Raw genomic sequence first — 26,773 nt, 5'->3', positions numbered from 1 at the left:
TAAGATTCTCCTTATCTCTCTTCTAAAAGGTCATCCCTTTACTTTAGGGATGTGCCCTCAGGTCCTAGTCTCTCCTGCTAATGGAAACATCTTCCCAACATCTACTCTGTCCAGGCCATTCAATATTCTGAAAGTTTCAATTAGATCCCCCCTCATCCTTCTAAACTCCATCGAGTATAGACCCAGAGTCCTCAAATGTTCCTCATATGTTAAGGTTTTCATTCCTGGGATCATTCTCGTGAACCTCGGCCGAACATGCTCAATGTCAGTATATCCTTCCTGAGATATGGGGCCCAAAACTGCACACAATACTCCAAATGTGGTCTGACCAGAGCCTTATACAGCCTCAGAAGTACATCCATGCTTTTATATTCAAGTTCCCTCAAAATAAATGCCATGGCTGCATTTGTCCTCCTAACTACTGATTCAACCTGCAAGTTTACTTTGAGAGAAACCTGGATTAGAACTCCCAAGTCTTTCTGCACTTAGCCTTCTGAATTTTCTCCCCATTTAGAAAATAGTCCATGCCTCTATTCTTCCTACCAAAGCACATGACCTCACACATTTCCATGTTGTACTCCATCTGCAACCACTTTGCTGACTCTCCTAACCTACCCAAATCCTTCTGCAGTCTCCCTGCCTCCTCAATGCTACCTGTCCCTCTACCTATCTTTGTGTCGTCAGCAAACTTAGCCAGAATGCCCTCAGTTCCTTCATCTAGATCATTAACGTATAAAGTGAAAAGTTGGGGTGTCAACACTAAGCCTTGCGGAACACCACTTGTCACCATAAGCGAGCAGACAATACTGGGTTTAGTGTTGCGCAATGAGGTAGATTTGATAAGGGAGCTTAAGGTGAAGGAACACTGAGGAGGCAGTGATCATAAGATGTTTGAATTTACTCTGCAATTTGTGAGGGAGAAGATTGAAACAATGGTATTACAGCTGGATAAAGGCAATTACAGCGGCACGAAGGGGGAATTGGGTAGAATTGACTGGGAGGGAGGAGCCGAGCAGGAAAGACAGTGGAACAGCAATGGCAGGAGTTTCTGGGAGTAATTCAGGAGATACAACGGAGATGCATCCCGAGGAAAAAGAAGCATACTACAGGGAGGATGAGGCAACTATGGCTGATTCGGGAAGTCACGGATAGCATAAAAGCAAAAGATAAAGCATATAATGTGGCGAAGGGCAGTGTGAAACCAGGGATTGGGAAGCTTACAAAGACCAAGAGAGGGCAACAAAAAAGGAAATAATAAAGGAGAATATTAAATATGATGGTAAGTTAGCCAGTAATATAAAGGAAGACAGTAAAAGTTTCTTCAGATATATAAAGGACATAGGACAGGCAAAAGTGGACATTGGGCTGCTAGAAAATGACATTGGAGAGATAGCAGTGAGGAACAAGGAAATGGCTGAAGAACTGAATAATTACTTCCTGTCACGGTGGAAGACGTGAGTAATATCACAAAAATTCAAGAGAGTGAGGGGCAGAGCTGAATATGGTGGCCATCACCAAGGAGAAGGTGCCAGAAATACTGAATGGTCTGAAGGTGGATAAATCACCTGGACCAGATAGACTACACCCCAGAGTTCTAAGGGAGAAAGATGAAAAGATAATGGAGGCGTTAATGGTGATCTTTCAGGAATCAGAGAGCATCCCAGAGGACTGGAAAACTGATTATGTTACACACTTGGTTAAAATGGACTAAAGCAAAAGACAGAAAATTACTGACCGATCAGGTAAAAACAATGACTGCAGATGCTGGACCGATCAGCATAACCTTGGTCGTGGGTAAAATCTTGGAAACCATTGTGAACAATGTTGTGAAACTTGAAATGGTTCAGAAAAGATTTACAAGGATTTGCCAGATTTGGAGGCTTTGAGCTATAGGGAGAGGCTGAATAGGCTAAAGCTGTTTTCCCTGGAGTATCGGAGATTTAGGGGTGACCTTATATAGGTATATAAAATCATGAGGAGCATGGATAGGATAAATAGACAAGGCCTTTTCTTTGGGGTGGGGGAGTCCAGTACTAGAGATCATGAACTAGAGTCCAGAACTTAGAGTGAGAGGGGGACAATTTAAACAGGTCCCAAGGGGAAACCTTTTCTTGCAGAGGGTGGTACGTGTATGGAATGATCTGCCAGAGGAAGTGGTGGGAGATGGTACAGTTGCGACATTTAGAAGGCATCTGGATGGGTATATGAATGGGGTGGGGATATGTATCTTCGAGGCATATGGGCCAAGTGCTGGTAAATAGGACTGAATTAATTTGAGATAACTGGTCGGCCTGGACGAGTTGGACTGAAGGGTCTGTTTCCGTGCTGTACATCTCTATAACTCTATTTCTCCACAGCTTAGCAAGTAGTGTTTAGGAAACTGCACCAGTCGTTGAGAGAGATACCTGAAAGCTTACAGATCCACATCTCATAGATTTTATGTAATTAGTATTTGTTGGCGTGTTACATTCACACAGGGAGGCTGCATTTGCCATGGCATTGGGTACATTTACATGCAGGTTATAGTCTGGAGCCTTTGGATGGTGATGATCGAGCCTTTAAGATTATATCACAGTGATGATCAGGAATCTCTCCTATTCCACCTTCCATTGTTTAGGAAGGATTTTGCAGGTGGATACTTGACCTTTTTGACCATGTGATGAAGGCACTTTCCATGGCCATCAAATCTTGGAATAAGACACAAAATTACAGATATGGTACAGTACAGATGGAGGCCATCCTGCCTTCACTAGCACTTCATACTAGCATCACTACTCAGTGCCAATCTCCTGCTCTTTTCCCACAGTCTTGCACACTTTTTATAATCCAAACAATCATCCGTTGCCCTCTTGAATGTTTCAATTAACCTGCTTTTACTATAGGCACTACAAAACTACCATGCCTAGGCACATTTAAGCATATCATTTGCAGGCAGTGCATTCCATAAACTAACTTAGTTAGTATTCACACTGGAAAATGACAATATTGTCAAGGAGCATACAGAGATACAGGCTACTAGACTAGATGGGATTGAGATTCATGAGGAGGAGGTGTTAGCAATTCTGGAAAATGTTAAAATAACTAAGTCCTGGATGTAGGTTTGCTCGCTGAGTTGGAAGGTTCATGTTCAGATGTTTCGTCACCATACTAGGTGACATCTTCAGTGAGCCTCTGAATGAAGCCCACTTTCTATTTATGTGTTTGGATATCCTTGGGTTGGTGATGTAATTTCCTGTGGTGATATCATTTCCTATGTCAATGTCATTTCCGGTTCTTTTTCTCAGGGGATGGTAAATGGGATCCAAGTCAATGTGTTTGTTGATAGAGTTCCGATTAGAAAGCCATGCTTCTAGGAATTCTCATGCATGTCTCTGTTTGGCTTGTCCTAGGATGGATGTGTTGTTCCAGTCGAAGAGGTGTCCTTCCTCATCTGTATGTAAGGATACTAGTGAGAGCGGGTCATGTCTTTTTTTGGTTAGTTGGTGTTCATGTATCCTGGGGCTAGTTTTCTGCCTGTTTGTCCAATGTAATGTTCGTTACAGTTCTTGCATGGTACTTTGTAAATGACATTAGTTTTGCTTGTTGTCTGTATAGGGCCTTTCAAGTTCATTAGCTTCTGTTTTAGTGTGTTGGTGGGTTTGTGGGCTACTATGATGCCAAGGGATCTGAGTAGTCTGGCAGTCATTTCCGAGATGTCTTTGATGTCGGGGAGAGTGGTTAGGGTTTCTGGACATGTTTTGTCTGCTTGTTTGGGCTTGTTGTTAAGAAATTTGTGGACTGTGTTCATTGGGTACCTGTTCTTTTTGAATACACTGTATACGTGATATTCCTCTGCTCTGTGTAGTTCCTCTATGTTGCTGTGTATAGTGGTTTGTTGGAATAATGTTCTGATGCAGCTTCATTTGTGGATGTTGGGGTGATTGCTTCTGTAGTTCAATATTTGTGAGGAAAGGCTGAGGGACTTGAGGCTGTTTTCATTAGAGAGAAGGTTGAGAGGTGACTTAATGGAGTCATGCAAGATGATCAGCAGATTAGATAAGGTGGACAGTGAGAGCCTTTCTCCTCAGATGGTGATGGCTAGCATGAGGGTACATAGCTTTGAACTGAGAGGTGATAGATATAGGACAGACGTCAGAGGTAGTTTCTTTACTCAGAGAGTAGTAAGGGTGTGGAACAGCCTGCCTGCAACAGTAGTAGACTCAGCAACTTTAAGGGCATTTAAATGGTCATTGGATAAACATATGGATGATACCGTGGAATAGTGTAGATTAGATAGGCTTCAGATTGGTTCCACAACATTGAGGACCGAAGGGCCTGTACTGCACTGGAATGTTCTATGTTCTAACTACTCGCTCAGTGAAGCATCTTTATTTCTAATATTCCCCTTATTTCTTTTGCAAATGATTTTAAGATCTGCCAAGTTTCTCCAGCACTTTCCGTTTTTAACGTGACTCCAATCCTTTGGTTTCCTGAGCCAAGTTTGGATCCAAGTTGTCACTTTCATTTCGAACCCCCCTACATCAGCAGTCATGTTATTGATCATCTACCATCTCACAACTTGTTAAAAGTCTAGCAAACATCCATACAGATTGCATCAAACGCACTACCCTCCTGGATACCTCTCCAAAATATCTAATTGCTTTGGTCAGACTTTCATTTCTTCCAGCTCCTGTGTTCCCCGAGTAATGTGAGCTCCCCTAGTGGAGTGGTGAGAAAATGCAGCCTGTGCAATCCAATCCCATGGACCAGGAACTGTTGAACATTGTAACTTGTGCTGCTGCAGAATTGAGGGTGACGTGGGGAGGAATCAGAGGAGGCTTCCGCTGCTGGAACTGCACATGGCCATCAGGGAAAAAGCAGATGGTTTAACCCCACAGTCAAAAAGCTAGCTGACACCCACAGCCTCGGCTTGCAATGAGGACTCCATGAGTGCAGGAGGCATATGTGGGCAACTGCTCGGTTCACTTTAAGGGTGTGAGTTTCAGGCAAACAGTGCAGCGTGGTTAGATTAAGCAACTCCTGGGGAAAGTATGGAATTGATGGGTGAAGTGGCGTTCTCCTGCTTGGAACATTTCACTATTCTACAACAGACAAAATAATAGTTAGCCCATTTGAGACTAGCGATAAAAAAGTTCTTTTGAAGTTTAATTGCTGTGGTGCTATAGGCTTTGCAGTAGTCATACTCTCTACTGCAAGCTCCTCACAAGCCATCAGCAAATTAAGTGCCTGGGTCAATTGTCTTAGCTGCTGAAGAAGAGTCACACTGGACTCAAAACTCTCTGTTTTTCTCTCTGTCGATGCTGCCATACCTTCTGAGTTTCTCCAGCACTTTCAGTAACCATTTCAATGATCGTAGGTGCCGCTTGAAGGAAATAGGTTACTAGGACAGGGAACAACTGCCCTGAGCCAAAAACAGAAGTTGCTAATGGAAATCAGCAGGTCTGGCAGCATCTGTGGGGAGAAAGTAGAGTTAACGTTTTGGTATGACTCCTCATCAGAATTGCCCTGGGCATTGCTTTTGCTCATGATTTAGGAGGGGTCTTGCATTTGTTGGTATTTGGGCAGATAAGCTCTTTTTTTCAAACTCTGGGGAAGAAGTTGTGATTTTGAGGACCCTTGTAATGCAGTACTTCCACCAATCACTGGGTGGCTCTGCAGGATTATCTTTGCACAGGCAGATCAATGGTTTCCAAGTACATGGAACAGCATCGCCCCCTTGTTGGCAGACAAATGTAACTACACTAACATGGCGCAGAGAAAAATATTTCCACATCTGTTGCACACATGGAATGTGAAAACTCTACAAACATTATCTGCAACAAAGAAACTCTTTTACTCAGCCTAGAGACAAGTTCTCAACACAAGATGATCCTTTTTCCGATTCTGTTTCCAATTTACTCCCCTCATATCCTGAAGGTGATGAATGTGCAGTCTTCATCCTTCCAGTGTGTCTCTGTGGCTGAACATTTGATGACCACTCTTACTATCTCTTCTTTGGCTCTGCATTCACTGACTAGTTTCAGCTGTTCCTCAGGGAATAGCTTTTCTGCTTCTGGGTTTAAGCCCCACTCACAATACATGACCACATTATCCAGATTGGCATTGCAGTATGGCCTATTAATGGTTAAATAATCAATTGTTCATCAGAGATTGATTAACTCTGTAGGTTAGTTTATTTAAAACAGTAAAACACATCATAAGTTATGAAACAGACATTACTGCAAACTAACTGATATGTTTGATCAGCTTATAAACTCACAACAGATGAACTGGCAGGCAGAGTCACAACATGGAATGCATAAAGTCCTACATTGAATTCTGTTAAAGGCAATGCATGTATACAGCAGTACTGAGGGAGTGATATTTGCAGAGAGGCAGACCTGAGGGAGCATTGAGCTGTCGGGGACAATAGTGAGGGAGGGCTGCACTTGCAGAGGAGCAGTATTAAGGAAGTTCTATAAAGTTGAAGATACAGTATAGAAACAATGCTACAACAGTGTTATATTGAGAGAACTGCACTGTCAGAGGATAGTATTACATTCATTGCACACATTCCAGGTCAGGCAGGTAATGTTCTCTTAAGACAACTACATGACATCACAATATGTCACATTGGAGTTTAAAGGTACCACTTCACCTTTAGAAATACTCTCAGTGCAATGGAGTCAGTGTACAGTCAATCGTGAATGTAACGTGCAATAACACTAATCAGTGCACCCTCACCATGTGTAAGTCAATGATATGCTAGCAATGTAAATAGTTAGTGTCGTTTATAACATTCATGACATCCATCTCAACAGGAAGCCGACAGCAAAGGCAATGTTAAAGGCAATGCATGTATACAGCAGTATTAAGGTAGTGTTGTACTGTTGGGGCTCAGGATATTACCGAATCAAATAAATAAAACAAACAACTACGGGTGCTAGAGATCTGAAACGAAATAGAAATTGCTGGTGAGTGAAAATCAGTAGGCCTGGTGGCACCTTTGAGGAAAAGGCAGGGTTAATGGTTTCAAACCCAGTGACCCTTCACCAGAAGTTAGGCTTTCCAATCAACTTCTTCAGAGATGTTGGTCAATGGAAGGGACTTGAACCCAGAGCTCCAGGGTCATAGGGTAGGGACGCTACTTCAAGAGCCTCCTTGCTGATAGGTCAGTACTGAAGGAAGGCTCCACTGACAAAGCTGTAATCTTTTAACTGAGACTTTAAACTAAGGCCCTGTGTGCCAGTCTGATGGATGTAAAATATCCTATACTGTACTATGTTAAAGAAAAGCAGGGTGAGGTCCTTTGTGCATTGTACGATACTTAGCCAAATTGATATATTTGTATGACTCATTATCTTCATCAGTTGGAATATCAGGGTATATTTTACTTCTTTGTGAATATTTCCTCAGTGAAGATCAAAGTTAATTTGCTATAGAATAGAACCACTAAATGTTACCTAAAAGAGGCAATAATTTCATCTTCTTTGGACAAAGGAAGCAGGAGTGGCATGGTGGCTCAGTGGTCAGCACTGCTGCCTCACAGTATAAGGGTCCTGGGTTCAATTCCAGCCTCAGGTGACTGTTTGTGTGGAGTTTGCACATTCTCCCCGTGTCTGCGTGGGTTTCCTCCCACAGTCACAAAGATGTGCCAGTTAGGTGGATTGGCCAGGCTAAATTGCCCACAGTGTCCATGGACGTGTAGGCTAAGTGGATTAGCCACGGGGGAAATGTAAGGGAGTGGGTCTGTGTGGGATGCTCTTTGGAGGGTCTGCATGAACTGAAAGACCTGCTTCCACAATGTAGAGATTCTATCTTCTAAGAAGGCTCAGTGGTTAGCACTGCTGCCTCACAGTGCCAGGGACTTGGGTTTGATTCTAGCCTCAGGTGACTGCCTGTGTGGAGTTTGCACATTCTCCCCCTGTCTGTGTTAGTTTCCTCCCACAGTCTAAAGATGTGCAGCTTAGGTGAATTGGCCAGGCTAAATTGCCCTTAGTGTCAGGAATGTGTAGGTTAGGTGCAGTAGTCAGGGAAATGTAGAGTAATTGGGTAGGGGAATAGGTCTGGGTGGGATACTCTTCGGAGGGTTGGTGTGGATTTGTTGGGCTGAAGGGCCTGTATCCATGCTGTAGGGATTCTATATTCTATTCTATAAAAGGTCTCAAAGTTTCCAAAAACCTCTGAAAATTAGACAAAACCAGGAAAGGCAAGACATGAGGAAGTCAGTGATATTTCATACTGAGATCATTTTTAATCTTGCTGAAGGGTCTGTCTGAATAATAATGACTAACTTTGGCTCCATTTGCTTGCTTTGCATTAATCCATCATTACTTCAACCAAGTCACTTTCAGGAGTCCTCTTGCCTTTTGCCGCATCCTGCAGTGATTCAGCAATCAGACAGCAAGAACACCAAAGCACACAATGATGCGACAGGAGACTAGGTGCAAGTGTGGTGAAGTAACTTTTAGGTCACCTCATTCCCCCATTGAGACCAATGGCTACTATAGACTATAGGCATAAGCGTTCAATTATAAAGTTAACTTGGTAGAATATTTAAATACAGAGCAATAGCCTCACACACATGTATCAGCTTTTGAGAGGAATAATTAGTCCCATTCTCCTAGATGTGTCTCCGCACTCTTTTAAAGTACAGCTTATTTTACAGATATGTTCTCCTGTGCCTTTACTGATTAATTTGGATCCTGTTTCAGTCTCTGTTGGGACATTCCAGGCCCTAAAGACAACCTGGCATCTTAAACAAAACATCCCACGGTTTGTGATTCACATTGTTTGTGATTCAAACAATGTGAGAGTTGTTCAAACTGTTGAACACTTAGCTAAGACTACTTATTAACATAGAGAGTAAATACCACCGTAAACTAGTTGGGTGAAGTGGTCTGTCTCTGCATTGTAGCTTCTGTTTAATTCTTAATTAAAAATCACACAACAGCAGGTTATAGTCCAACAGGTTTATTTGTAAGCACACTAGCTTTTGGAGTGCCGCTCCTTCATCAGGTGGTTGAGGAAGAAGCAGCGTTCTGAAAGCTAGTGCTTCCAAATAAACCTGCTGGACTATAACCTGGTGTTGTGTGATTTTTAACTTTGTACACCCCAATCTAACACCGGCACCTCCACATCATGTCTAACCCTCACGGTGACAGCACCAGGTTAGCTTCCGTCTTCTTTGCTTTTTTCTTGGAAGGAACTGCGGATTAGCTTGTCCCTCATTTCGGGAAACCAGTCTCGGATGCTGACAGTCAGAGTGGTCCACCACGGGTAATAGATTTCCTGAGCCCTCGCAGCTCCTCCTTTGATAATAGCCAGCGCAGATTCAGAGGCTGGAGAAACTGTCATCATTCTAATGTTCACAGATCTACAGTGGAAGGAAATGATCACGGCAAAATCAACAGCTTTGTTAGGAAAATGAACAAAAGATTTTTGCTTTTGCAGAAATCAGGACAGAATTGCAAGAATACCAAATCTCAAAGGGAACAATGGATATTGAAGGCTGAGACAGACAGGTTTTTAACCAGTAAGGGAATCAAGGGTGATGGGGAAAAGGAAGCAAAGTGGATTTGAGGATTATCAAATCAGCCACGATCTCATTCAATGGCAGAGCAGACATGATGGGCTGGATGCCCTATTTCTGCTCCCATGTTTATGTCTGTGTAGAGTTTGCACATTCCCCCGGGTCTGCTTGGTTTTCCTCTGGGTGGTCCAGTTTCCTCTTACTGAGATATGCAGGTTGGGGTGGCACGGTGGCTCAGTGGTTAGCACTGCTGCCTCACAGCACCAGGATCCCAGGTTCGATTCCCGCCTCGGGCAACTGTCTGTGTGCAGATTGCACATTCTCCCCGTGTCTGTGTGGGTTTCCTCTGGGTGCTCCGGTTTCCTCCCAAGTTCCAATGATGTGTGGATCGGCCATGCTAAATTGCCCATGGTTTAGGTGCATTAGTCAGAGGGAAATGGGTCTGGGTGGGTTATCCTTCGGAGGGTCGGTGTGGACTTGTTGGGCCGAAGGGCCTGTTTCCACACTGTAAGGAATCTAATCTAAAAGGTCAGGTGAATTAGCCATGGGAAATGCAGGGGGGTTTCGGGCTTAGAGGGTGAGGCTTTGGTATGGGTGGGATGCTCTTTGGAGGGTTGGTGTGGACTTGATGGGCTGAGTGGCCTGCTTCCACACTGTAGGGATTCTATGATTCTATGATCTTATTAAAGGGAATTTGATAAATACAACAGGATATAAAAGAGCTTCTCTTCAATCTATTATGGTAAAGGCAGTATTTGTTACCCAGTCCTAAGTTGCCTTTGAACAGAGTAGCTTGTCCAGGCAGTTCAGAGCTAATCACTTTGGTAGGTCAGACTGGGATGGCAGATTTCATTTCCGGTGGAACCTCAGTGAACTGGATGGATTTTACAATGATGGTTAGATGTTCCCCATCACTGAGACCAGCTTCCAATTCCAGATTTAAATTCCAGGTGCCATGGTGAGATATGAAGCCACATCCCCAGCACCGTAGCCTGGGTCTTGGATGACTAGCCTGGCAATGTTACCCCAAAACCACCACTCCTCTCCCCAGTGTGCTCGTGGGGTTGGAATGAAGCTGATGTGGAGCATAAACACCAGCGTGGACAGGTTGGGCCTGAATGGCCTGTTCCTGTACTGTCAATACTCCATCATTTGTCATGTATTCCATGCTGCCTTGAGTAAGCTTGCTCCATGAGCCTGCTCACACCTACTTGACTTTCTCCATGGCTGAATTGGTGTCAATCATTGCAAGGATGCACAGCGTGACTGACACGTTCTTCCCCTGCATCGCGAGCTCATGACGCAGGGCGGTGAAGAAACCATCCAGAGCAAATTTAGAAGCTGAATATGCTGTTGCAAAGGGGATGGCCAATTTTCCTGTTGGAGAGAAATAAAACAGTAAGCTGCTTGTATCTCCTGATTTTCAATGTCCCCATACCATCATGGTTCTAGCTGCCCTCTGTTCTCTAGCAAAGTTGTCTGTTGCAACGTCTACATGGTAATCTAAATTGTATAAGATTACTTAGGATAGGTAGCAGAGAGAGGGCGGCATGTGGCTCAGTGATTAGCAATGCTGCCTACTGCACCACGGACCTGGGTTCGATTGTAGCCTTCGGTGACCGTCTGTGTGGAGCTTGCACATTCTCCCCATGTCTACATTGGTTTCCTCTTGATGTGTGATTTCCTCTTGATGTGCATGTTAGGTGAATTGGCCATGCTAAATTGCCCACAGTACCCAGGTTATGTGGGTTAGCCATGGGAAATGTGGGTTGCAGGGATGGTCTGGGGTTGGGAGGGATGCTCTTTCGATGGTTGACGTGGACTCGATGGGCTAAATGGCTTGCTCCCATCGTGCAGAGATTCTATTAAATAGACCCAATTCAGTCAAACCCATCCATACTAGTGTTTATGCTCTACCTGAGCCCCCTCCAATCTTTCCTTAAGTAAATCTATCATTGTACCCATTGATTCACTTCTCCCTCATTTAACTTCCCTTTCAGATGCCTGTTGTCCAAGCTTTGACCACTCCTGTGGTGGTAAGTTCTGCATTCTTCACTACCTTGTAGGTGAAAGGGTTTTGCCTGAAAATCCTATTGGATTTTTTTTGGAAACTGTATCATATTTATGGCATTGAGTGATGTTCAATATGAGAAGAGGAAAAGTTCTCTCTGTCTCTACTCCAAGCAACACCTATCATAATTTTAAAGGAAACAAGAAAACTGACTCTGTATTAGATAATTCTAGGAGAAAGTGAGGACTGCAGATGCTGGAAATCAGAGCTGAAAATGTGTTGCTGGAAAAGCGCAGCAGGTCAGGCAGCATCCAAGCTGCCTGACCTGCTGTGCTTTTCCAGCAACACATTTTCAGATTAGATAATTCTATTCTATCAGATGGTGCATAGACTCATTATTTGGCCAGTGGATTACAGTGGGACAGAGATGGATGTCAAAGTGAGCTTGATTCTTTCTATATGCCCACTTCCAGATATTTTCCAATATTTGTCAAGAATGGAATCCCTTTGTCATTGGCTTCCTCCCTGTTACAAGGCAGAAGGTTTGATTGTAACCTTTCACCTTTCCTCAGGTTAACTAATGCACCCTGTGGGAAGGCAGTAACATCATGGTAATGTCACTGGATTGCTAATACAGAACGCCAGGCTAAAGTTCTGGGGTCACTGGTTTATATCCCACCATGGCAGATGGTAAAACTTTAATTCAATTTTTAAAAAGACTAGTCTCATGGTGAGCATGTCAATGGTTGCAAAAATCTATCTGGTTCATTGGTGCAATTTAAGAAGGAAATACCTAGTCTGGCTTCTGTGTGACTCCAGACCCACAGTAATGTGATTGACTCCCCAGTGGGTATTAGGGTGGGCAATAAATGTTGGCCTAAACAATGATGCCCACATTCCAGGAACAAATAAAACAATTAGCTTTCTGACCTTATCCAACCCCTGGTGAGGAATTTTTTTTCTTACTTAGGCTAGGTGAGAATTTGTTGCCCATCCTCATGGTCTTTGAGATGTTGGCTATTGGCTGCCAATTTGAATGACTAGAGTCCAATGGTGGAGACCATTATAAGAAGGAAAGCATTACAGGTGAAGAGGGAACCGGTCCTGTGAGGCAAAAGTTAGACCTCACTGTGAGCAGATCTGGGCACCACACGTGAGGAGGGATGTTTTGACCCTGGCGGAAATTCAACACAGTTTTACAAGGATGATACCTGGACTTCAGGATTTAGGTTATGAGGAGAACTTAGGACAAATTAGGTGTTAATTCTGTAGAATTTAGAAGGTTAAGGGTGATCTCATCAAGGGCTTCAGGATATTAACAAGGAAAGATAGGGTAGATAAACTATTTGCACTGGTTGCGGATTCTAGAACTGGGGGCATAGGGCCAGGCTATTCAGGAGAGATATTAGAAAGCAGATAGCAGTGGAGATTTGGAATTCCCTTCCTCAAATGGTGGTCTATGCTAACTCAATCATTAAATTTGAATCTGAGACAAACTTTTACTGTAGAGTCATACAGATCCTTTGGTCCAATTCATCCATGCTGATCAAGTTTCCCAAACTAAGTTTTGGTAAGGTTTGATAAGGCATTTGATACGGTTGCCCATAGTAGGCTCATTCATTAAGTCAGGAGGTATGGCATACAGGGAGATTTGGCTATCTGGCTTCAGAATGGTTGGCTGACAGAAGGCAGAGAGTGGTTGTAGATGGAAAGTATTCTGCCTGGAGGTCAGTGGTGAGTGGTGTCCCGCAGGGCTCTGTTTTTGGGTCTCTGCTGTTTGTAGTTTTTATAAATGACTTGGATGAGGAGGTTGAGGGGTGGGTTAGTAAATTTGCCGATGACGGAAAGGTTGGAGGTGCCATTGAAAGTATCGAGGGCTATTGCCGGCTACAGTGTGACATAGACAGGATGCAGAGCTGGGCTGAGAAATGGCAGTAGGAGTTCAACCTGGATAAGTGTGAAGATGCATTTGGAAGGTCGACCTTGAACGCTGAATATAGGATTAAAGACAGGATTCTTGGCAGCATGGAGGAACAGAGGGATCTTGGTGTTCAAGTGCAAAGATCCTGCAAAGTTGCCACCCAAGTGGATAGGGTTGTTAAGAAAATATATGGTGTTTTGGCTTTCATTAACAGGGGGATTGAGTTTAATAGCCGCGAGGTTTTGCTACAGCTCTACAAGACCCTGGTGAGACCACACTTGGAATGTTGCGTCCAGTTCTGGTCACCCTATTATAGGAAAGATACAGAGGCTTTGGAGAGGGTACAAAGAAGGTTTACCAGGATGCTGCCTGGACTGGAGGGCTTGCCTTATGAAGAGAAGTTGACTAAGCTCGGACTTTTCTCTCTGGAGAGAAGGAGGAAGAGAGGTGACCTGATCAAGATATAAAAGGTGATGAGAGGCATGGATAAAGTCAATAGCCAGAGACTTTTCCCCAGGACAGGATTGACTGGTACGAGGGGTCATAGTTTTAAGATATTAGGAAGAAGGTAGCGAGGAGACAGCAGAGGTAGGTTCTTTACGCAGAGAGTTGTGAATGCATGGAATGCGTTGCCAGCGGTGGTGGTGGAAGCAGAATCATTAGGGACATTTAAGCGACTGCTGGACACGCATATGGACAGCAGTGAATGGAGGGGTGCGTAGGTTAGGTTATTTTATTTTAGATTAGGAGTAATCCTCGGCACAACTTCATGGGTATAAGGGCCTGTTGTGTGCTTTTCTATGTTCCAAGTTCTATGTAAACTAATCCAATTTGCCTGAGTTTGGCCCATATCTCTCTAATGCTTTTCTATTCATATACCTGTCCAAATGTCTTTTAAATGTTGTAACTGTCCCTGCATCGACCACTTCCTCTGGAGGTTCACTCCACATATGAACCACCCTCTGTATGAAAACGTTGCCCCTCAGGTCCCTTTTAAATCTTTCCTCTCTCACCTTAAAAATATGCCCTCTAGATTTGAAATCCGCAATGCTAGGGAAAAGGCATTCACCATTCACGTTATCTATGCCTCTAGTGATTTTATAAACCTCTATAAGGTCATCCGTCAACCTCCTATGCTCAAACCCTCCAATTCTGGTAACATCTTTGTAAACCGTTTCAAAATTTATTATAATCCTTCCTATAGCAGGGCAACCTGAATTATGCACAGAACTACAAAGGGGACCTCACCAACGTCCTGTAAGCAAGTGTATCAAGGGATATAGGCCCAAAGCAGGCTTATAGAATTAGGCCACAGATCAGCCATGATCTTGGTGATTGTTGAAGGAGTGTCAAGGAACTGAATGGCCTACTCTTGTTGCTACAAGTATCGCAGCCAGCAATTGGAAGAGAATCCCAGCGAAACTCTTACCACAAAGAGAGGAGACGACCACGATGGACCCATTGTTTTTGATTAAAGCGGGGAGCGCAGCAGCTGTCAGCTGGACATAACTCAGGAAGTTCACCTGAAACATTTAAGAAAAAAGATTATGTGACCAAAGAAAGGTTCATGTAGTACATTGCTGGAAACACAAGGCTGTGCAGGGTCAAAAATGACTTTGCAAAAAAAAAAGTGTATCATTAACCATTAATCAGGGAGATGGCAATACCATTGGATGAATAATCCAGTGGCCCAGGCTAATGCTCTTGGGGATGAGTTCAAATCCAACCAGGATATGAATTTGAGAGACTAAAATTCAGTAATGGCAGGTGTAAAACCAGCATTTAGTTGGATCAATCCTTATATCATTCTCCAGTCCTATGGGTTTCTTCACAAAGAAAAATAAGGTGCCTTGAAATTTTTGAAGGATGTTTTATTGCCAAAACACCATCAACTTTTTGAAAATGCCTTCTCTCATGGTGGGTGGGTCACACTGATTGAATCAGTTTGAGTTCAGATTCGTATCGCCACAGTACACTAATTATTCATAACTTTGAGCATTGAAAAAAAAATCAACTGTCTACGCAAACAGCACAAATTCTGGAGATGCTGGTGTTGGACTGTGGTGGACAAAGTTAAAAATCTCACAACACCAGGTTATAGTCCAACAGGTTTAATTGGAAGCACACTAGCTTTCGGAGCGTCACTCCTTCAATGACCTGATGAAGGAGCGACGCTCCGATAACTAGTGTTCCCACTTAAACCTGTTGGACTATAACCTGGTGTTGTATGATTTTTAACTTTGTACACCACAAATTCTGTTTCCCAGCATGCCCTGGAATAAGGCAAAAGTGAGGACTGCAGATGGTGGAAACCAGAGTTTAGATCAGAGTGGTGCTGGAAAAGCACAGTAGATCAGGCAAAAACAGGAGAGTCGGCATTTCGGGCAAAAGCCCTTCATCAGCCCTCCTAATTAAGGGCTTTTGCCCAAAACGTCAATTTTCCTGCTCCCCGGATGCTGCCTGACCTGCTGCACTTTTCCAGCATCCACTCTGATCTAAACTAATGCCTGGAATAAGGCAAATACACCAACTCAGTGACAATGTAACATGAAAGCTTCCTAGAAATATCAAAGTTCAAATGCCCTATGTACAAAGGAGAAAAATATTTTTAAGCACCTACATGTGAGAAAATAATCAAACTATTTTGTCCAGGTGGTAAAAACAATGACTGCAGATGCTGGAAACCAGATTCTGGATTAGTGGTGCTGGAAGAGCACAGCAGTTCAGGCAGCATCCGAGGAGCTTCATTTTGTCCAGATACCCATTTGAGTCAGTTTGAGTTGCAATGTTAAACGTACTTGGAAACTACAAATGTACAGAGGCAGGATAAAGTAGGGAAATATACAGATGGGCAAGGCCGTGATAGGTAGAGAGAAGAATCAGAGAGGAGAGGGTGGTGCTGGAAAAGCACAGCAGCTCAGGCAGCATCCGAGAAGCATGAGAATCGACATTTCAGGCATAAGCCCTTCATTAGGAGGGCTGATGAAGGGCTTAAGTCCAAAACGTCGACTCTCCTGCTCCTCGGACGCTGCCTGATCTACTGTGCTTTTCCAGCACCACTCTCTCCTCTCTGATGTCCAGCGTCTGCAGCTCTCAATTTTCCCTAGAGAGAAGGATCACACAATCAGCAGGCCTCGGGTGAAAAATACAGACAATGCCTGGGTAGACTGTGGGAAAAGAGGACTACTTAGCAATATTTGGTGAAAACTGACTCTGGACAAGGTATTCCTGATGAAGAGCTTATGTTTGAAACGTTGATTCTCCTGCTCCTCTGATGCTGCCTGACCTGCTGTGCTTTTCCTGCACCACACTTTTCGACTCTGATCTCCAGCATCTGCAGTCCTCACTTTCTCCTAAGGTATTCAATGCAAAACTTGATGTGTATAAAAACCTGAAGACATGTGAAAGTGTCTTATTCTGGTACACAAAATGTACATGCTAAACAATACACAATAATTGGTTACAATTTTCAAAACTTCCTTGATTTAAGGACAGTCTCATAGGCGAGAAAGAAAACAAATACCACTCCTTTATTCAAACAGAAAGCAGGAAACTACAGGTCAATTAGCTTGAAATTTGTCCCAGGGAAAATGTTCAAAGTAATTACTAAAAAATTTATAATGAGGCACATGGATAAGTTCAAGGTAATCAGGCAGTGTCACCATGGCTTTGTGAAAAGGAAGTCAGTTAGTCAGTTAGTCAATTAGTTCTTTGAGGAGATAATATGTGTTGAGGATAGGGGAGTCCAGACCTAGAGGGCATAGGTTTAGGGTCAGAGGGGAATGATATTAAAGGGACCTAAGAGGCAACCTTGTCATGCAAAGGGTGGTGGTGCATGTATGGAATGAACTGCCAGAAGAAGTGGTGGAGACTGGTACAATTACAATATTTAAAAGGCGTCTGGATGGATACGTCAAATGGAAGGGTTGAAAGGGACTTGGCCTAAGTGCTGGCAAATGGGACTAGATTAGTTTAGGATATCTGGTCAGCATTGATGCATTGGACTGAAGGGTCTGTCCGTGTAGTATGTCTCTATGACTCTATGGTGGGATTTTCTGTACCTGGATTCCAGAAGGTATTTGATAAGGTGCCACATCAAAGGTTATTATAGAAAATAAAAGCTCATGGTGTGAGCTGTAGAATATTGACATTGAAGATTGGCTAGCTGACAGGAAGCAGAGAGTAGGTGTAAATGGGTCTTTTTCAGACTGACAAGATATAACAAATGGTGCGTCATATGGATCGGTGCTGGGACCTTAACATTTATGACTTATTTAAATGACTTAGATGAAGGTAAGAAGATGTCGTTGCCAAATTTGCATATGACACAAAGACAGGATAGTAAGTTGTGAAAAGGACATAAGGAGAGTACAAAAGGATATTGATAAGTGAATGGCCAAAGATGTGGCAAATGGAGTATAATGTGAGAAAATGTGAGATGGTCCATTGTGGCAGGAGGAATAAAAAAGAATATTATTGAAAAAAGTGCAAAATTACAGAACTCTGAGCTACAGAGGTATCTGGGTATCCTTCCTCATTAATTGCAAAAAGTCAGTGTGCAGCGAGAGCAAACAATTCAAAAAGCTAATAGAATGTTATCATTTATCACACGTGGGATTGAATACAAAATTAGGGAGGTTATTCATTTATACAGAGCACTGGTGAAACTGCATCTGAAGTACTGTGCACAGTGCAGGGCACCCTTCTTTAAAGATGGATGCAAATGTGTTGGAAGCAGTTCAGAGAAGGTTTACTGGAATGGGTGGGTTGATTAATGAGGAATGGTTGGTCAGTCTAGGCTAACGTTTAGAAGAGGAAGATGTGACTTGATTGAAACAGGGTAGATGTGGAGAGGATATTTCCTCTTAAGGAAGAATCCAGAACCAGGGATCACTGCTTGAAAAAAACCAAGCAACGCCAATTTAAAACAGAGACCCAAACCAGCACCGAGTTGTTTTTCACATTTCAGCCAAAGCGCATTCACAGAAATTTTAAAGAACAGTTATTTCCAACTGAACCAAAAGCTCACTTGCATCAGCCAACTGACGTCCTCAGCATTTCCATCCCACATTTGGAAGCGATCATTTCCAATGTGATTCAAGACTAAGTAATCCAAAGAACCTGGGAGAAATATGGAGCAAAGAAAATAACCTTCTGCTGTTGTCCCATTGAACTGACTTCTAAAGTTCCAAGCACATGTCCACATGTTTCCTTATCCCTTGATGAATTCAAAGGTCATGATAACGTCTTCCACCATAAATCAAACTGATTATAAATTCTACCCTCAAACATTAATGATAGATCCCAGTGCAAATGCACACCAACTAAACTTTACTTGAAATCTTAGTGACAATACATAGGCATTTGCTTTAAAATATTGATTGCTATTAATTGAGTGTTTCATTGCCCGTGTAAAGAGGTGAGACACAGAGTTGTTGATATAGCACAGGAAGATGCCATTAGCCCATCATCCTGGTTTTCTGGAAGAGATATACAATTAGTACCCATGCTTCCACTCCAACTGTTCTTTCCCCACCATTTTGCAATGTTTTCCACCCACCATACCCTCCTCCCCAAATATTTCCCTTTGGAAAGTCAGCATTGAATCTGCTTCCATTGGCAGTAGATTCCAAACTGCAGCAACTTCCCAATTAAAAGAAAGTCTCCTCGTCTGCCCCTCTGACCCCCACTGTTGTCTCCCCTCACCTATAACATCCCCAATCCCACAGCCTCCCTCTGATTTGAAAAGCAAAATATTTACCCAGCTTCTCCAAAGCAAATTGCACCACCCGCTGTGGACTCGTTGGAAATGACATATCCGCAGGATAGGAATAGACTTTCTTTGCACCCAGTTCCAAACATTTCTCCTCAACCTTTCAAAATAAGAGCATAACATGGTTTGACATTTAAAAAAAAGTAAGAATTGATTAGTTAATAGCCAAATCACAGAGCCATATAGTCAAACAGCACAGGAACAAAATGTTCAGTCTCACTAATCCATGCCGACCATGTTCCCAAACTAAACAAGTCCCATCTGCCTGCGCTTGGCCTATATCCCTCCAAGTCGAGAGTGTGATGCTAGAAAAGCACAGCTAGTCAGGCAGCATCCAAGGAGCGGGAGAATCGACGTTTCAGGCATAAGCTCTTCATCAGGGCTTCCTGATGAAGGGCTTATGCCCAAAACATTGATTCTCGTGCTCCTTTCCAGCACCACACTCTCGACTCTGTTCTCCAGCATCTGCAGTCCTCACTTTCTCCTCCATATCCCTCCAAACCTTTCCTACTCATGAACATATCCAAACTTTGTAACTGTACCTGCATCCACCACTTTTTCTGGTAGTTCATTCCACACACAAACCACTCAGTGTGTAAAAGAGTTGCCCCTCATGTCCTTTTTAAATCTTTCTCCCCACACCTGAAAAATATGCCCCCTAGTTTTGAACTTCCCCATTCTAGGGAAAAGACCCTTGTCTTTCACCTTATCTATGCTTCATGTGATTTTATAAACCTCAATAAGGTCACCCCTCAACCTCCTATGATGCAGTGAAAAACATCCCAGCCTTTCCAGTCTATTTTTATGTCTCAAACACTCCATTCCTAGCAGCATCCTGGTAAATCTTCTATCCCCTCCACTTTAATAATATCCTTCCCTTAACAGGATGACCGGAACTGCACACAGTATTCCAGAAGAGGCCTCACCAACATCCTGCAAACCTCAACATGTACTGGAAAGTGAGCCATAAACAAGTTTTGGAAAGTCTCAGGTCCATTACTAACATTTCCATCCTGGGCCTAATGCAATGCTCCAGCTAAGTCCACGGCAAGCTGGAAGAACAGCTCTCCTGTTTCCTGCTCAGCCGCTTCATGGCATTCAGAGCTTACCACTGAGTCAACAACTTCAGCCCATGTACTCTTCGTTATGTACTGAACTGATAACTGGTAAGAAATCCTAGTATTAGACAGGGCAGGCAAGAGCACGACAGAAAGCAAGGGAAGTCTGGGTTAAACTGCATTTATTTCAATGCAAGAGGCCCAACAGATAAGGCAAATGAACTCGAGGCATGGATGGATACATGGGACTGCGATATTTTAGGTATTACAGAAACATGACTGAGGGAGGAACAGGAGTAATAGCTCAATGTTCCAGGTATAGATGATATAGAAAGGACAGAAGGGGAGGCAAGGGAGGGAGGGGATTTGTATTTTTGATTAGGGAGAATATCACAGCAGTACTGAGAGAAGACATTATTGAGGGTTCGTCCACTGAGTCTATATGGGTAGAACTGAGAAATAAAAAGGGGGAGGTCACTTTGATAGCATTGTACTCAGGATAGCAAATATTAGTGGGTGTTGTTTATCATCCAAAAAAGTAAGATTTATCAGGTGCATGTTACATTTATAACATCATATTGTGGGTGATTTTAATTTACATAGAGATTGGATAAACTTAATAAGCACTAATGCTGAGGAGAATAAATTGTTGGAATGTTCATGAGGTGGGTTTACTGTTGCAGTGTGTTTGAAGAATCAACACAGAATCAGACTTTTTACATTTAGTATTGTGTAATGAGAAAGGGCTAACGACCTTATTGTAAATGAGCCTTTGAGAAATAGTGATCATAACATGGCAGAATTTTACAGTAAGTTTTAAAATCATATTTCATTCTGAAACTAGAGTCTTGGATCTGAATAAATAAAACTAGGAAGGTGTGAAGGGCAAGTTGGTTGTGCTGGATTGGGCAAATACACTAAAAGATTGACAGTAGACAGACAATGGCTAGTAATTACAGAAGTACTACATGGTCGACAACAAATATATGTTCCCCTAAGACAATAAAAACCCAAAAGAAAAGGTGAATCTTCCTTGGTTAACAAACTTAGTTAAAATAGTATTAGATCAAAGGAAGTAGCTTAAGGTTGTCAAAAAGCCTAAGGAACAGGAGCAATTTAGAATTCAATAAAGTATGATCGAGACACTGATTATTAAAAGGAACAGCATAAATGAAAAGGTTAACTGAAACAGATGAGTTACATCCAGAGAGTTGAAGGAAGTGGCTATAGAGGTAGTGAATGCGTTGGTGGCAATCTTTGAAAACACTACAGATTCTGGAAAGTATTGTATGCAAGAAAATAGAAAACATAACCCCACTATCAGAGAAGGGAAAGGAGACTGAAAATGGAGCACTAAACATCTGTTAGCTTGATGTTAACAGCAGAGAAAATATTATAATCTATTATGAAGGATCCAAAAACTAAATTCTTGGAAAGTAGTGAGGTGGTTAGGGAGAGTCAATACAGATTTTAAAAAAAGGGAAATCATGTTTAAAACATATGTTTGGGCTTTTTGAGGGTGTTTCTTATAGCACAAATAAGGGAAAACCAGTGGATTTTCGGAAGTATTTTGTGAAGGTTCCATATAAGAGGCTTGTAAACAAAATTCAAGCATGTAGGGTTGGGGTAATACACTGTTATGGATTGAGATTGGGTTAATAGATTATAGAGCGGGAATAAATGGTCATTCTCAGAGTGGCAAGTTATTACTGGTGAGATACAACAAGGGTCAGTGCTGAGACCACAACTGTAATCCCTATGTACAAACTTTATCTGGATGTGGAGACCAAATGGAACGTTTCCAAATTTGCTAATGTTACAAAATCTGGTGGGAATGTAAATTGAGGGGGGTGCACTGGGGCTTCAAGGGAACTTTGACAGGCTAAGTAATCAGCAAGATCATGGCAGATGAAATGTAATATAAATAAATGAGAAGTTATCCAGAAGAGAAAATAGAAAGACAGTATTTCTTAAATAGCAAGAGGTTGTTTATCAGCAAAAGTTAATAGATATGTTGCTGAAATGCCACTGACAACATGGCATTGACAGTAAAAGATGTGAGATTTATTCCATCAGACAGAAGATACAGAAGCTTGAACATACACACACACACACCAACAGGTTTAAGAACAGCACCATCCCGGCTGCTGAATGGACCTCTCTAACTTCAAATAATGTTGACCTTGCTTTGTGCATCTGCTGCGAGCTGTAACCTTGAATGCCTGGCTGGGTCTAAGCATCCTATGATCTGTATGTCCTTGTTAGCTATGATCCGCCTGTATTGCTGAGAAAACAAAGCTTTTCACTATACTTTGGTACATGTGATTACATTAAATCAATTCAAATCAAATCAAATCCTATACTGGAACTAATGAGCAAGCTTCAATACAGAAGAGGGACAATCACACATATTTTAATCTCAGTATCTCAGAGAGCTAGGGAAATTCACTTAATAAGCACATTCAAGTCCAAATCAACATTTTTTTTATACTAATGACATCAAGAGGTACAGATATAGAAAAGTGGTTTTGAAATAGATGATTAGCCATGATCTAAGATGGACTCAACAGCCTGCTCCTACAATTAAATGGAAGCTAGCATGACATCTCTACAATTCTATTTTCTTTGACTTCAACCCTGCACTGTTCCTTACTTGTCTTAGTCGAGTTTCATTTCGTGCAGTTATTACAAGTTCAGCACCAAATCTGGCATAATGATATGCCATCTGTTCCCCTATTCCTTTACTTGCACCAGTCAGTAGGACACGGGAACCAAGCAATAACTCTGTTAAAAAGAAACACAATTATTGAAATGTCACAAAACACGTATGATTATTTTCGCTAAGGATTTTATTTGAGGAAATGACAAGGTTGCATGTTTTGCTGTCATAACTTTGGATTAGAGTATAAAGTCAGTGATATAGGTATCTGTATTACAATTGCAGTAATTACAAAGTGAGGGTTTCAAGGGTCAGTGTAAGTAGTTCCAAATGTACTTTGGATGTTCTGTAAATGATAAGTCCACTGATAAGGGACTGTTTCCTGCCATCTTGCAAACTGCTCCCTCACTCCACTGATTTACATAGACTCACTTAAAATACAGTGTGGAAGGAGGCCATTCAGTCCATCGAGTCCATACTGGCCCTCTGAATAGCATCCCACCGAGATCCAACCTTTACCCTCTCCCTGTAGCCCTGTATTCCCATGGCTAATCCATATCCAGCCTGCACATTCCTGGACAGTATGGGGCAATTTACTATGGCCAATGCACCTGACCTACACATCTTTGGACTATGGGAGGAAGCAGGAGCACCCAGAGGAAACCCATGCAGACATGGGAAGAATGTGCATACTCCACACTGACAGCTGCCTGAGGGTGGAATCGAACCCAGGTGCTGTGAGGTAGCAGTGTTAACCACTGAACAACTGTGCTGCCCAAATACCCCAATAGGTTCATGCTTCGATTTGAGTTTCACTCAAACCTCTCTGATTTCTCCTCCTGCAACTCTATGAGCATACTCCCTTCTCTCTTGTGTTCTTCTCTGCTAAATCCATCTATACAATTTATCTCAACTTACCACTCCCTGTGAAAGGTCTCTTATGGTGTAGTGGTAGTGTCCCTACTTCTTGATCAGAAGGTTGAGGTTCATTTCCCACCTGAGCCATGCATGTATCATAACACATTTGAACAGGATGTTTAAAAAAGATCTACCACTCCATGTGCTAGCAATTTCACATTCTTACCAGTCCAATTAGTTGCTGGTTGTGGGATCATGCTGTGCACCAATTGACTGCCATGTTTCCTCAATTGCACCAAATAAGTTGCATTTGTAGAGCAAACATCCTCAATCACTGCACAAGAACGTAATGAATGAAAATCTGACACTGAGCTAATAGGGCACATGACCAAAAGCTTGACCAGGAAAATAGGACTTGCTTCACTGACTATACAGGGCTTTGAGTCCTGTAGTATGTATGGCATTATATAAATGGAAGTCTTTCCTGAATTAGTTATTTGGAGCAGAACGCGTGGGCAGAACATTGTGGAGGAAACATCAGGGCCCAATAACTGGGCCCGGGTTTCACAGGGTCACACTGTACTAGGGTTGGGGGGGTTTGGGAGATTTATGTGGCCTGAAGCAGCTCCAGGGTCTGTGATTTCTGTCCTTGCCCTTAATTTTGATAAATAGTAGAAATATTGAAGTGCAATGCTGAATTCAGCAGAGGAGATTATCTGTTTTATATGGGTCAATCATGAGGTTGCCATTTGAAGAAACCAGATTCAAAATAAAGCTTGTGGTTGTTGGATTCACAAGATGGAATGCAAATCGTACCGGACAGAAAGGAAAGGTCATTGTGAAAATAAAGAAATACATTCATTGCATGGACTGAATGAAAAAGCAGCTCTTTGTAAAGCTTTGGAATAGAGTTAATAAACAGACAATATCATTAGCTGTTTTTACAAAGTTGTTTTCAATTTATTAGTACAATGTAATATAGACTAGGAGAAAGTGAGGACTGCAGATGCTGGAGATCAGAGCTTAAAAATGTGTTGGTGGAAAAGCGCAGCAGGTCAAGCAGCATCCAAGGAGCAGGAGAATCAACGTTTCGGGCATAAGCCCGTCGATTCTCCTGCTCCTTGGATGCTGCCTGACCTGCTGCGCTTTTCCAGCAATGTAATATAAAGTCCAGCTTTTTTGATAAATTGAGGACAGAATGTCTGGATACAATTCATATTCATTTGACATTAGAATATTAAAGATGCTAAAGACACTCAAAGGACTAGTGAGTTTTGCATAGATTTGTAGCTCAGGTTGAGGTTCTGGATTAAGGTTTGCTCAATGAGTTGGAAGGCTCATTTTCAGACATTTCATCACCTTGAAGAGAAAAGAAACCTAAACACATAAATAGAAAGCAGGCCATGCTACCAGTGCTTCATCCAGAGGCTCACTGATGATGTTATCTAGTATGGTGACAAAACGTCTGAAATCAAGCCTTCCAGTTCAGCGAGCAAACCTACATTTAGAACTCAAAGTACTTGATAGGAGAGATGGAAAGGAACTGTTTCCTCTTAGTCAGCGGGGAAGCTAGAATCAGGGAGAGAACTTGAAAATTAGAGTGAGTCGTTTCATGGGGGAACCTTTTCAACAGAAACACTGGTGGAAATAAAACCTCATTCAACATATTACTGAGGGTGAACATTAATTGAAAACATTTAAAACAAAGTTAAATAATTTTTGTTGGCCCAGAGTATTAAGGATTACAGGATTGAGGTGAGTAAAAAAGGGAGTTGACACAGGGCCTTTTTTTCTGTTTCCAATTGAATAAACAGACAGAGAGCTGAAATGAGTTCGCATCACCAATACGAAACAGTCTTGTAGCAAATCGCAGCCAATTTTTCACCAGACCTGATCCACTGGTTGCGAAATCAAAAATCTAGGCAATATTTCCAAATGAATAGAAATTAAAAACCATTACAGTTGGTTCTGATATAACGTGATAGTTCTGTTCCCTTGCGATCCCGCGTTATAAGAAAATTGCATAACATCTGCGCCATTTAAACCAAGGGGACTAGAATCGCATTATAGCCAATACAGGGAAGGAAAGTTTGCATTCTACAAATAATGGTCTAAATTCTTCAATTGTATTATAGCCAATTCGCCTTGAAGTGACATACGTTATGGAGAACCAAATGTACAGTGACAAGGCAGTTTCCAATTCATTACTGAGCTGTTCTGCATGGCTAAAATGGACTAACATCATCCTGCCACTACTTCCAAAAACCCCTTCACCCCTCTATCCCACCCCACCCCACCCCACCCCCAAGGCCACGCACATCTGACCCTCAGACTTGACGTTTACACTTCTCGCTCCCTAAGTTATGTATGGAGAGTCAGGATAACCCTCAGCTCTGTAAACCCAGAGTGGGAGGGAGAGCCCTGGATGGTGAGGCTTTAGTTCAGGGTGTGGGGTGGGAGTCACTAATGGGAGCTGGGCTTGACATTCCCGGAGAGTTTGGAGATAGATAGAAAGGCTACCAGATGCCGAGGCACATTGTCTCAAAGGTTGGCTCCAGAGCTTCATCCCAAGAGAAACCAAGAAAGCAAAGAACTGCTCTCCAACTCTCACTCCTCACTAATCACTCCCGATTCTCCATCCATGTCATTGCATGCCACCTTAAACCCTCCCATGTTCCCTCATACCTCCCAGGTCAACTTATGGCTACCAACATACCCTCCTGGTCTCTTATAAACCCCAGGAGAAAGTAAGGTCTGCAGATACTGCAGATCAGAGCTGAAAATGTGTTGCTGGAAAAGTGCAGCAGGTCAGGCAGCATCCAGGGAACAGGAGAATCGACGTTTCGGGCATAAGCCCTTCTTCAGGAATGAGGAAAGTTTGTCCAGCAGGCTAAGATAAAAGGTAGGGAGGAGGGACTTGGGGGACGGGCGTCGGAAATGTGATAGGTGGAAAGAGGTAAAGGTGAGGGTGATAGGTCAGAC

The 26,773-nt window shown here is 42.6% G+C and overlaps 1 protein-coding gene across 2 annotated transcripts in view; it reads right to left on the bottom strand.

The window, feature by feature from the left end:
• hsd11b1la (hydroxysteroid (11-beta) dehydrogenase 1-like a) overlaps positions 1–26,773 on the bottom strand; it is a 45,615-nt gene that overhangs the window by 11,069 nt on the left and 7,773 nt on the right. The window contains exons 2-7 of one of the 2 annotated variants that reach the window (XM_043721363.1): positions 22,928–23,058; positions 19,205–19,316; positions 18,473–18,564; positions 14,873–14,966; positions 10,723–10,888; positions 9,136–9,355 (exon numbers count right to left, since the gene is read on the bottom strand). In XM_043721363.1, the coding sequence (XP_043577298.1) occupies positions 9,151–9,355; positions 10,723–10,888; positions 14,873–14,966; positions 18,473–18,564; positions 19,205–19,316; positions 22,928–23,058 (800 nt within the window). In that variant the 3' untranslated portion in view covers positions 9,136–9,150. Of the gene's footprint in view, positions 1–9,067; positions 9,356–10,722; positions 10,889–14,872; positions 14,967–18,472; positions 18,565–19,204; positions 19,317–22,927; positions 23,059–26,773 lie in introns of those variants that run through there. The other variant, XM_043721362.1, reaches the window with a different exon arrangement.

The sequence above is a fragment of the Chiloscyllium plagiosum genome, chromosome 31 (genome assembly GCF_004010195.1).
Source record: "Chiloscyllium plagiosum isolate BGI_BamShark_2017 chromosome 31, ASM401019v2, whole genome shotgun sequence".
NCBI classification, from domain to species: domain Eukaryota; kingdom Metazoa; phylum Chordata; class Chondrichthyes; order Orectolobiformes; family Hemiscylliidae; genus Chiloscyllium; species Chiloscyllium plagiosum.
The sequence above is the reverse complement of the archived record's forward strand: the minus strand, read 5'-3'. Positions and strand labels throughout refer to the sequence as shown.